The sequence below is a fragment of the Anomaloglossus baeobatrachus genome, chromosome 4, assembly GCF_048569485.1.
Source record: "Anomaloglossus baeobatrachus isolate aAnoBae1 chromosome 4, aAnoBae1.hap1, whole genome shotgun sequence".
Classification (NCBI taxonomy): domain Eukaryota; kingdom Metazoa; phylum Chordata; class Amphibia; order Anura; family Aromobatidae; genus Anomaloglossus; species Anomaloglossus baeobatrachus.
Window position 1 is genome coordinate 306,767,186 of NC_134356.1, and position 12,547 is coordinate 306,779,732.

General features: G+C 45.1%; 1 protein-coding gene across 1 annotated transcript in view; it reads left to right on the plus strand.

The window, feature by feature from the left end:
* Window positions 1–12,547, plus strand: part of SCAF11 (SR-related CTD associated factor 11) — a 191,804-nt gene that overhangs the window by 72,871 nt on the left and 106,386 nt on the right. Inside the window, exons 7-8 of the mRNA XM_075344961.1 lie at window positions 5,888–5,922; window positions 10,748–10,842. Of these exons, the coding sequence (XP_075201076.1) occupies window positions 5,888–5,922; window positions 10,748–10,842 (130 nt within the window). The remainder of the gene's footprint in view (window positions 1–5,887; window positions 5,923–10,747; window positions 10,843–12,547) is intronic.

Genomic DNA, 12,547 nt, shown 5'->3' on the forward strand with positions numbered 1-12,547 from the left:
CCCTGACTTTACACAGGCAGTCCAGGAACACCACGCTTATCCAGTTAAGCGCTTCCCCAAACGGCTGAGGATACACGTTATCCCTACCCCCTGACGTGGGCAATGGCTGGACCCAGTGTCCCAAGGGGCATCCTCCAATCTCCAGCTTGCAGCTAGATCCATAGTTGCAGTGGAAGATGGGGCTGCACTTAAAGATTCCACTGACTGACAGAGGGATCTCTGGTCGAAATCCATCTATGAGGCTATCGGCGCGCTGTTAGCTCCAGCAGCCGTAGAGGCACCCCAAGCTACTTCAGCTTGTCTTTCACAGATGAACACGGTCACACGTACATCTGTTCCGCAAGTGTCATCCTTAACCGCTCAAATGTCTGCATTTGCGTCTTAGGCGATTAATGCTGTCCTGGACTCTACGACCCGTACGGCAGTGGCGTCCGCTCACTCCGTGGTTTTACGCACGGCCTGGGTGTTAACTGAATGGAAGGCAGATTCTGCTTCCAAAAAAGGGCTTAACCAGTTTGCCTTGTTCTGCTGACCGACTGTTTAGTGTGCGTGAGATGTAATCATTAAACAGTTCAAGAGTAAGGATTCTTCCTTACCTCAGCCCAGACAAAACAAACCCCACATGCCAAGGGACAGTCGGGGTTTTCGGTTTTTTTCAAGGCTCGGGCAGGTCCCATTTCTCCTCGTCCAAAGAGGACTCAAAAGGATCAGAGGAGCTCAGTTTCTTGGCGGGCTCAGTCACGCCCAAAAAAGACAGCCTGAAAACCTACTTCCAAGAGGCTTCCTCATGACTTGTGGCCTCCTCTCTCCGCATCCTCGGTCGGTAGCAGGCTCTCCCGCCTTGGCGATATTTAGCTGTCTCAGGTCAAAGACCGTTGGGTGAGAAACATTCTGTCTCACGGGTACAGGATAGAGTTCAGTTCTCGTCCTCCAACTCAATTCTTCAGAACTTCTCCACCTTCCGACCGAGCCGACGCTCTTCTGCAGGCGGTGGGCACTCTAAAGGCACAACGAGTGGTGACCCCCGTTCCCCTTCAGGAACAAGGTCACGGTTTTTACTCCGAATTATTTGCGATGCCAAGAAAGGACGAGTATTTCCGTCCCGTTCTGGATCTAACACGGCTCAACCAGCTCGTGAACACCAGGCGGTTCCGGATGTAATCCCCCGCTCCGTCATCGCCTCAATGTTTCAAGGAAATTTCCTAACATCGATAGACGTCAAGGATGCTTATCCCCACGTGCCGATTGATCCAGAGCTCCAGCGTTTCTACGCTTTGTTATAAGACGCGAACACCTTCAGTTCGTAACCCTGCCTTCTGGCTGGCGATAGCCCCATGGGTCTTCGCTAAGGTCATGCCAGCAGTAGTACCAGTCCTGCAATCTCAAGGTCACTCTGTGATCCCGTGTTTGGGAGATCTACTTGTCAAGGCACCCTCTTAAGGAACATGCCAACACAGCCGAACGTTGCGCTGGAGACTCTCCAGAGTTTCGGGTGGATCATCAACTTTTCAAAGTCAGATCCGACCCCGGGCCAATCACTAACATATCTAGGCATGGAGTTTCATACTCTCTCAGCGATAGTGAAGCTTCCGCTAGACAAACAGCGTTCACTACAGACAAGGCTGCAATCTCTCCTTAGGATCAGTCGCACACATTGAAACGCCTCATGCACTTCTCACGTAAGATGGTAGCAATGGCGGCAGTCCCTTTCGCGCAGTTTCATCTGCGTCCACTACAATGGGACATTCCCCGCCGATGAGACGGGAAGTCGACGCCCATCGACAGAGACGTCTCCCCTTCTCAGGCGGCCAAAGAATCTCTACGGTGGTGGCTTCTTCCCACCTCATGGTCAGAAAAAAGGTCCTTCCTACCCCCATCCTGGGCGGTAGTTACGACAGGCACGAGTCTATCAGAGTGGGGAGCAGTTTTTTTCTCCGCCACAGGGCTCAAGGTACGTGGATTCAGCAAGAGTCCACCCTTTAGCTCAATGTTCTGGAAATCAGAGCAGTGTATCTTGTCCTACAAGCCTTCCAGCAGTGGCTGAAAAGCAAGCACATCCGATTTCAGTCGGATATCTCCACAGCGGTGGCATACATCAACCACCACGGAAGAACACGCAGCCGGCAAGCCTTCCAGGAAGTCCGGCGGATTCTAACGTGGGTAGAAGACACGGCATCCACCATATCCGCAGTTCACATCCCAGGCGTGGTAAACTAGGAAGCAGACTTCCTCAGTCGCCAGGGTATGGACGCAGGGGACTGGTTTCTTCACCCGGACGGGTTTCAGGAGATCTGTCGCCGCTGCGGGATGCCGGACGTCGACATAATGGCGTCACGGCACAACAACTTTGTTCCGGCTTCATAGCACAGTCTCACGATCATCGAGCTCTGGCGGCAGACGCCTCAGTTCAACATTGGTCGCAGATTGGCCGAGGAGGTCGGGGTTCCCGGATCTGTGGTACCTCACGGTAGGCCAACCGTGGCCACTACCAGACCGACCAGACTTGCTGTTTCAAGGGCCCTTTTTTCCATCTGAACTCTGCGGCCCTGAACATGACGGTGTAGCCATTGAGTCCTGGATCCTAGCGTCTTCAGGATTATCTCAGGAGTGGTTGTCACCATGACGCAGGCCAAGAAGCCAACGTCCGCCAAGATCTACCACAGATCGTGGAAGATATTCTTATCTTGGTGCTCTGCTCAAGGAGTTTCTCCCTGGCCATTTGCATCGCCTATTTTTCCTTCCTTCCTACCATCTTGGTTGGAAAATAGTTGGTCGCTCAGCTCCCTTAAAGGACAAGTCTCAGCGCTATCTGTATTTTTTCAGAAACGCCTAGCCGACTTCCGCAGGTATGCACGTTCCTGCAGGGAGTTTGTCTTCTCATCACTCCGTACAAGCGGCCATTAGAGCTCTGGAGTCTGAACAAGGTTCTAATGACTCTCTTGAAGCCGCCTTTCGAGCTTTTGAAAGTTGTTTCCCTTTCCGTATTTCACAGAAAGTGGCCTTTCTAGTAGCGGTCACGTCTCTTCAGAGAGTGTCCGAGCTGGCAGCGCTGTCATGCAAATCTCCATTCCTGGTCTTCACCAGGACAAGGGGGTTCGGCGTCCGATTCCGGACTTTCTCCCTAAGGTGGTATCCCACTTTCATCTCAATCAAGATATCACCTTACCTTCTTTGTGTCCTCATCCAGTCCATCAATTTGAAAAAGATTTGCATCTGTTGGATCTGGTGAGAGCACTCAGGATCTACATTCCCGCACGGCGCTCCTGTGCCGCCCGGATGCACTCTTTGTCCTTGTCGCTGGTCAGCGTAAGGGGTCGCAAGCTTCCAGATCCACCCTGACTCGGTGGCTCAAGGAACCAATTCTTGAAACCTACCGTTCTGCTAGGCTCCCGGTTCCCTCAGGGCTGAATGCCCATTCTACCAGAGCCGTGGGTGAGTCCTGGGCATTACGGCACCAGGCTACGGCTCAGCAGGTGTGCCAGGCACCTACCTGGTCGAGTCTGCACACTTTTACCAAGCATTATCAGGTGCATACCTACGCTTCGGCAGACGCCAGCCTAGGTAGACAAGTCCTTCAGGCGGCGGTTGCCCACCTGTAGAAAGGGGCCGTTTTACGGCTCTATTACGAGGTATTATTTTACCCACCCAGGGATTGCTTTTGGACATCCCAATTGTCTGGTTCTCCCAATGGAGCGACAAAGAAGAAGGGAATTTTGTATACTTACCGTAAATTCCTTTTCTTCTAGCTCCAATTGGGAGACCCAGCGCCCGCCCTGTTTTCTTAGGGTTTTTTTCGGTACACATGTTGTTCATGTGAATGGTTGCAGTTCTCCGATGTTTCTTCGGATTGAATTGGTCTTTAAACCAGTTATTGGCTTTCCTCCTTCTTGCTTTTGCACTAAACTGGTGAGCCAGTGATCCCACTGGGGGTGTATAGCCAGAAGGGGAGGGGCCTTACACTTTTGAGTGTAATACTTTGTGTGGCCTCCGGAGGCAGTAGCTATACACCCAATTGGCTGGGTCTCCAAATTGGAGCTAGAAGAAAAGGAATTTACGGTAAGTATACAAAATTCCCTTCTTTTGTTCTCAATGCTTGGTGTGGCACAAACAGACACACAATACACAGATTGAGTCAACTTTTCCCCTACTTATCTGGTTTTTAGGTGTGATTTTCAAATTGCCCACACATCTTACTTGCCACAGGTGAGTTTGAACAAACGTCAGAGTTGTTTACCTACAATTTTGGGAAGGTGCCAACAATTGTCCTGCCTATTTTTGGGTTTGTGTGACATTATGTTCAATTTTCCTTTTTCGTTTTTTGTTTTTTTTTTTTTTTATTTTTGTGTTCCAATACACACAAAACAAACACTTGTAGAGCAAAATGTGTAATTGCAATAATTTTATGGGAGAAATACTTCATTTTCCTGCAACAATTTCAAGGGTTCAAACACTTTCGAACTTGAAAGTACTTCCTTATCCCCTTCACCCCAGCCGATTTTTCAGTTTTTCGTTTTTTGGGGGGGGTTTTGTTTGCTCCCCTTCTTCCAAGAGTCATAATTTTTTTATTTTTCCGTCAATCTTGCCATATGAGGGCTTGTTTTGCGGGATGAGTTTTAAATGAAACCATAAGTTCTACCACATAGTGTACTGAAAAAGCAAATAAATTCCAAGTGCGGAAAAATTGCAAAAAAAAGTGCACTTACATAATTGTTTGTGGGATATTTTATTCATCGTTTTCACTGTATGGTAAAATTGATGTCGGTGTGATGGCTCAAGTCGGTACGAGTAGGTAGACGCCAAACATGTATAGGTTTACTTTTATCTAAGCGGATAAAGAAATCAGAACTTTGTCCAAAATAAGTGGCACACTTTTTGCGCCATTTTCTGCGACCCGTAGCATTCTCATTTTTCGGAATCTACGGCTCGGTGACAGCTTATTCTTTGCGTCTCAAGCTGACATTTTTAGTGGTACCATTTTTGTGCAGATGCTACATTTGTATCGCCTACTATTGCATTTTGTGCTAAATTTGCGGCAACCAAAAAACTTTGGCATTTGGAATTTTTTTTGCAGCTACGCCGCTTACTGATCAGAGTAATTGATTTTTAGATTTTGATCAGGCATTTCTGAATGCAGCAATACCAAATGTGTGTTTTTTTGTTTTTTTTTTTAACCCTCTAATTTTCAATGGGGCGAATAGGGAGTGATTTGAACTTTTTTTTAGGTTTTTTTTTTTTTTTTAATTTTTTTTTTATTTTACTAGTCTCCCTAGGGGACTATAACGATCAGCAGTCTGATCGCTCATTCTTTGTTAATCACAGCTACAGTGCTGAGATCACCAGAAATACTCATCTCTTGTTACAAGCAGCACTTGGCCGCTTGTTACAGGAAGTGAGTCGTGTGAGCGACAGGAGTCCTCACATGACCCTGTACTACCATGGCAACCATCATCTCACAGTGATCATGTCACGGCGCCGATGGAGCCGGGTAAGAAGATTTACAGGTGCGGGAATTTAAATCACGCTGTCACATTTTGACAACGCGATTTAAGGGGTTAACAGGCACGGATGGATTGTGGATCCACTTGTGCCTGCGAGGCACACGTCTGCTGTTCAAATCAGCTGACGTGCGCGGATCACCGGTGGCTGCCCGTAGCAGCCGCAGGTGATTACAACTATATGGCTTAGGACGTAATGTTACGGCCCGCGGTCGTTAAGGGGTTAATTGTTGTCAGCTCAATGCTGCATTTTACCAATTACATAATAAGTTGGCCAGCAGATGAGTAACACCACATGGCTAAACACAAGATCATGCACACTTTAGCCAAATGGAGCTGTTTTTGGTTTCCTGTCGTACGCTGCTTACTTCCATTTTTTTTTCTTTTTATAGAATGTCTGGACCATAAAGACAAGCCTGAAATGGAGGTAAGATGAATTCTGTGTAGTTGATAAAACATCTACTGACTTTTCTCTTCTGCCTGCTCACCAGCCAATTAGAGAATGTTATATTTAATAATTCAGTAAAACTTGTTGCGTTATGTTTGTACATAAAGGAAAAGGGCACTCTATAGGTATGCTATATACAGTATTTATTTATTTTTTTACCGTTTCATAAGCTAAATAATCTGACCACAAAAGATATCCGTACAGCTATATTCACAATTCTGTTTGGACATTGTGTTTTGACTTTGTATTGACCAACATGCAGATTGCATTAAGGGGTTATTCCCAAAAAGAAAGTTATCCCCTATCCATAAGAGGGAATAAGTTGCTGATCTGCAGGGATGTGCATGCCCTGCCTTTCCTCTGTTCATGGTCTTAGGGACTGCTGAACACTGATCTACTAATGTTTTGTTGTCTCAGATAATTATAGGAGCAGAAACCAAGGAAGCGCACCTCTGCTCCATTAAAGAAAGGGCCACAGAGCCATAGACCATTTCTATAAGGTTTTTGTTTTTGTTTTTTTTTTTGTGAGAATGGTAATAACACTTGAATCATACCAAATTGTGTTTTGTTAAAAAGAAGAAAGTTTTTCCAGCTTACCCCATATATTGTAGGATCAAGCTGCTATGACTATAGAGGCTCTTAGCACGGATATATGGTAGAAGCTCTTACCAGCACAAATAGGAGAGATGAATCCAGCGAGCCAAAGTTGTAGTAGATAAAGTTTCTTTAGTCTTTATTTCAATCATATTAAAAAAAAGTCTTTGTCCATAGCAGCATAAATGATGACAGACAGAGGTAGGAAAAGTTGCTGCTGGCGCACGGCAAGACGCGTTTCGGCTAAACCTTTATCATGTCCATGGAATGAACATTTTAATTTTTTTCCGTTTTTAAAAACATTATTTACATTTTTAATTAGTTAAACATGCGATCTTCCAAAATGTTTTAGTTGATCAATGATGGATATGTCAGCTATGGAGTGTAAAAAGGTTAAAGGTATTTGTCAGCTCTAAGCAAGAAACACTTTTTTTTTTTTTTTTTTTTTTCCCCAAACCCCGCCCCCCCCACCCAAATTTGGAAGGAAAAATGGGGCTGCATGTTTATAGTTCGATTGCATGTGGCCCACTGTGGGGGGGGGAGAGGGAGGAGGCAGAGGTGGAGAGCGGTCACAGGAGCAGCGTCACCAGTGCAGGAAGCTGATGAGCCAGACGTGAAAATATCACTTGTGTCCCCCATTAATGGGAAGTTAATATTCACTGTTCCCCACTATCGACACAGAGGTCAGTGATGGTAAATGACTGAAGATTTTTACGATCACGGACAAGATGAGTTTAATTTATTACGTATATCACAAAAGTGAGTACTCCCCATTACATTTTTGTAAATATTTTAGTATATCTTTTTATGGCAAAACGCTGAAGATATCACACTTTGATACAATGTAAAGTAGTCAGTGTACAGCTTGTATAATCATGGAAATTTAGTGTGTCCTCTAAATAACTCGTCATACAGCCATTGTTTAAACCACGGCCAATAAAAGTGAGTAGACACTTAAGTGAAAATGGCCAAATTGTGCCCAATCAGCCATATTCCCTCCCTGGTGTCATGGGACTCATTAATGTTACAAAGTCCCAGATGTAAATGGAGAGCAGGTGTGTTAATTTGGTATTATCGCTCACACACACTTGCTGGTCACTGAAAGTTGATATGCCATCTCATGGCAAAGAATTCTCTACGGATCTGACAAAAAGACTTATTGCTCTACATAAATGGCCTAGGCTATAAGAAGATTACCAATACTGTGAAACTGAGGTGCAGCATGGTGGCCAAAACCATACAACTGTTTAACAAGAGAGGTTCCACTCAGAACAGGCATTTCCATGGTCGACCAAAGACGTTTTGTGCACATGCTCAGCATCATATCCAGAGGCGTTCTTATAAAAATAGATGTAGGAGTGCTGCCAACATTGTTGCAGAGATTAAAGGGCTGAGAGGATAGTCTTTCGGAGCTCAGATCATGCGCCGAACAGTTCATCAAATTGCATGGCTGTCGTCCCATAAGGAAGTCTCTTCTAAAGCTGATGTACAAGAAAGCCCGCAACAGTTTGCTTAAGTCAAGCAGGCTAAGGGTATGAATTACTGGAACCTTGTCCTGTGGCCTGATGAGACCAAGATAAACTTTATTTGGTTCAGATGGTGTCATGAGTGTGTGGCAGAAACCAGTTAAGGAGTACAAAGTCAAGTGTGTCTTGCCTACAGTCAAGCATGGTGGTGGAAGTGTGATAACGACCCCAAACACACCTCCAAAACTGCCATTGCCTTGCTAAAAAAACTTAGGGTAAAGGTGCTTGACTGGCCAAACATGTTTCCAGACCTAAACCCTATTGAGCATCTGTGGGGCATCCTCAAACAGAAATTGGAGGAGTGCAAGGTCTCTGCATCTACAAGTAGTTGAAGAGGATTCCAGTGGCTCCTATCAAGCTCTAGTGAACCTCATGCTCAAGAGAGTTAAAGCAGTGCTTGAAAATGGTAGCCACACAGAATGACACTCTGGGCTCAATTTGGTCATTTCACGTTTGGTGCCAGCGGTTTACACATTAATGGCTGTGTTGCGTTTAGAGGACACACCAAATTTACACGGTTATACAAGCTGTACACTGTCTACCTTACATTCTATCCAAGCGCCATCTTCAGTGTTGTCCTATAAAGAGATATAAGGCTCTGTGCGCACTGGGAAGTGGAATTTTCTTGAGAAAATTCCGCATGCCCTCAAAGATTACCGCACCCGTGGTAAAAAACCGCGGGAAACCGCACCCAAAAACCGCATGCGGTTTGCTGCGGTTTTACCGCGGTATTATTCGCGGTATTGCCGCGGTTTTGCCGCGTGCGGGTTGGGATGTGCTTTATTGCATTCAATGCAATAAAGCACATTGAAAAAAAAAAAAAGTCATATAATTCTGAGAGTAGATAGACAGAAGTATAGATAGAGGGATAGATAGATAGACAGACAGAGGGATAGATAGAGGGATAGATGACAGATCGCTGCATTTCCCACGGTCGGCAGTGAGTTCACATTACCGGCCGTGGGAAATGACCGGTAATTACCTCTGCTGTCTGCTGCATTCAGCCTGTGTCTGTGTCTGTGACAGTCGCGGCTGGATGTCAGCAGTGCAGGACGCAGGAGCCGGAGCGGTGGATTACGCCGGAGCTTTGTTTGGGGGGGTTAATAAAATGGTGAACGAGGCTTGTTTGTTTTATTTAAAATAAAGGATTTTTCTGTGTGTGTGTTTTTTTCACTTTACTTACGGGTTGATCATGTCAGCTGTCACATAGACGCTGCCATGATCAAGCCTGGGGTTAATGGCGGTGGTCCCCCATCATCATTAACCCCTTGTATTACCTTGCCACCACTGCTACACGGTGGCAAGAAGAGCCGAGGACACGCCGGCATTGCCGCATATTGCATGCGACAGTGCCGGGGCAGCTGCGCCTGATATTCTCGGCTGCCGGAGGGGGAGTGAGGCGGGGGACATTACCCCTGCCCCTCTCCCTCCCCAGCCTGAGAATACCGGGCCGCCGCTGTGTGCTTACCTCGGCTGGATGGTAAATATGCAGCGGAGCCCACGTCCTTTTTTTCCTATATTTCCGTTTTCTTTCTATGTGTGTTCTATGTGTCTGTGATCTGTGTGTTCTATGTCTGTGTGTGTCTGTGATGTCTGTGTGTGTGTTTACTCTCTCCTCCGCTTCCTCTTCCTGTAATGACATCACTTCCCTGCAAAACCGCAGACAAGCGATGCACATTACCGGAGGTAAACCGCGAAATACCGCAGGGAATAACGCAGGAAAACGCAGTGAACCGCACAGAATTTGCTGCCTGCGTTATTCCCTGCGGGATTTCATGATTAACATTGAGTCAATGGAGTGAAATCCCGCAGCGATGTGCGGAAAAGAAATGACATGCACTTGTTTTTGCTGCGGGATTCCTGCAGCAAAACATGCAGCTGTCAAATTCCGCCCAGTGCGCACAGGATTTTTTTTCTCCATAGGATTTGCTGGTGATTCACTGCAGAGATGTTATGAACATTTTCTGCAGCGAAACATGCAGCAAATCCGCGGAAAATCCGCGGCAAAATCCGGTAAGTGCGCACATAGCCTTATAAAATATTTAGAGGTCTACTCCCTTTTTTGTTGTACTGTATCAGGAAGGGGCCTAGGATTCCCCCCTACTCCCACCCTCAAAATAGTGCGTTATGACCACATTTTTTCTTTCAAATTTTTTTTTTTTCCTATTATCCTCTAAAACCTAAGTGCATCTTGTGGTCCAAAAAATACAGTAGATGTGGAGACGTAGCAGAACCTGGGCCTGACTGTTGAACACTTGCCTGTGGAGAGCTGTATAGCTAAAGGGGCGCAGCCCAGGATGGTGGCTACACCCCAAATGTGCGGTGTACAAGAAACTAAATTAAAACGACAGTCCGGCACAGGTCTTTAGTGCTGATGGCAGACAGTGGCTTAACCCTGCTGTTCTGTTCGGATTTACTATACTTATAATGTTCCAGTTATTTTTGACAAAAGTAAAAAAAATAAAAAATACCAACCCATAGTAAGAACTCCTCAAATGAGGGAAAAGTCAATTAACCACAAGTTTCAGAACCGCATAATGAATATTTAAAAACAGAAAAAAATTTAAAAAATCACATTTCGAATTCTAACAGAACAGCAGGGTTAAAAGCTGCAAATTTAAAAAAAAAAAATCTGCCACATAACCTCGGACCGAAATGTCTAGTAATATTGCTTGTTTCCACAGATCACGAGAATGAGCTGCCATAATTGTCTTACTGGAGATATCATTGACCCATGTCCTTTCACCTTTTCTGAGGCAACGCCGTGTTTTAATAATCGGTAAGTTGTTTGTTTTTTTTAGTTTTAAAGCTTTATGTATTCTTGTGTATACTGTTAGAGTAGCTGTTAAAAATGGTGCACTTTAAATTTTAATGGGGTTCTCTGAGAAATTAAACTGAGATAATACCATTGTGTAAATTAATTCTTATACTGTATCCCTTTTATTTCTCAATACTCTTGTCTTGGAGTTATCATTAAGTTACTTAGGTGGCTGTCAGTTATGTAAATAAGCAAATGGCCCGACAGAAGAAAATGTGAAAAATATATAGTATGTGCCACTGGCATATTCCAGCAGTACCACTTAAAAAAACTCCATTTCCACATAAGTCCTCACTGCTTCTGACTACTTCAGACTTTTGTGTACTCCTTAGGTGGACACGGCAGTGATGTATCACAGCAGAGAGAACCTTCTCTATGGGTGCGTGCCCACGATCAGTATTTGCAGTGTTTTGAACTCAGCATGCTTCAGCTGCCTCCAAAACACTGCGGTGTACAGTACAAGCACAGTGGATGGATTTCTAGAAATCCCATGCCCACTGTGCTTCTTTTTTTCTGTAGCAAACAGTGACCTGCGGTGCATCTTTCCAGACTACAGCATGTCAATTGTTTGCTGCGGAATTGCATGCGTCACTCCGTAGGGAGAACAAAAGCAGGAGAGGAGACATGCAACCCCTGCCGGTCAGGACTTGCCACGTCCAGGAAGCAGCGAGTCCTGATCATGGGCACATACCCTTAGGCCTTGTGTGCACACTGCGTTTTTACCCGCGGTTTTGCTGCAGAAATTTCTTGAGAAATGTTTGTAACCTTTCTGCAGACATTTCCCAGCCAAACCTATGGGGAAAAAAAATAGCCCGTGCGCACACTGCATTTTTTTTCTAAAGAACATTTTCTGCAGAATTTCTTGAGAAACTTTCTTGAGAAAATGAGCATGTCACTTCTTTTCCGCAGGTACCTGCGGTTTTTGCCATAGGTAAAAACCGTGCGGACCAACTTGCGAAAAAGCCGCGGCAAAAATGCGCCATAAACGCGGGTGCGGTTTTACCGCGGGTGCAGGGTTCTTTCAGGGGTTCCGGGTTTTTTTTTTCTCAAAAATGCACTGTCTAGTGTGCACATAGCCTTAGACTTATTTCTGACTTTTCTTTCAGTTCTCATGGCCAACAAGAATTTTGTAACTAATCCTAGAGATATTTCATAAGGAAGTCTTATTGATGGAGGTCAAACCTATGTGCTCTCCAAGCCAGAGAACAAGCGTACAGAATTTTATTAAGTTAAGGAATCGCTCCTCAAAACCACTGAAGGAACTGCAGCACATGTAGTTCTCTTGCCCAAAGTGTGGGTGAGAAATCAATGAAAGGGTTAAGTTGCATACCTTCGCTGCAACCCCTTCATTTAAAGGATCGCGGTGGCCATGGCAGTAATTAATGGAAAACTTGCCAACATACCATCCCTTTAGGAAAATTCCTTTTAAATAGACGATGCATTGAGAATTGAGCTATTTCTTCCATTTTATATGGTTTACTTGGATAGACTGGTTTTTCATGTATACTGAGTCTGTGCACAATTTCTATACTTCTATACATTAAAGGGCAAATTTTGGGGGTCTTATCTGAATACAGCGAGAAATAAGTGAATACATGGTGAGTTCAGATATAGTGTTGATAGCATTTGATTATGTACTTGTAGAAAGGTGCTTTTATGGTGGTAT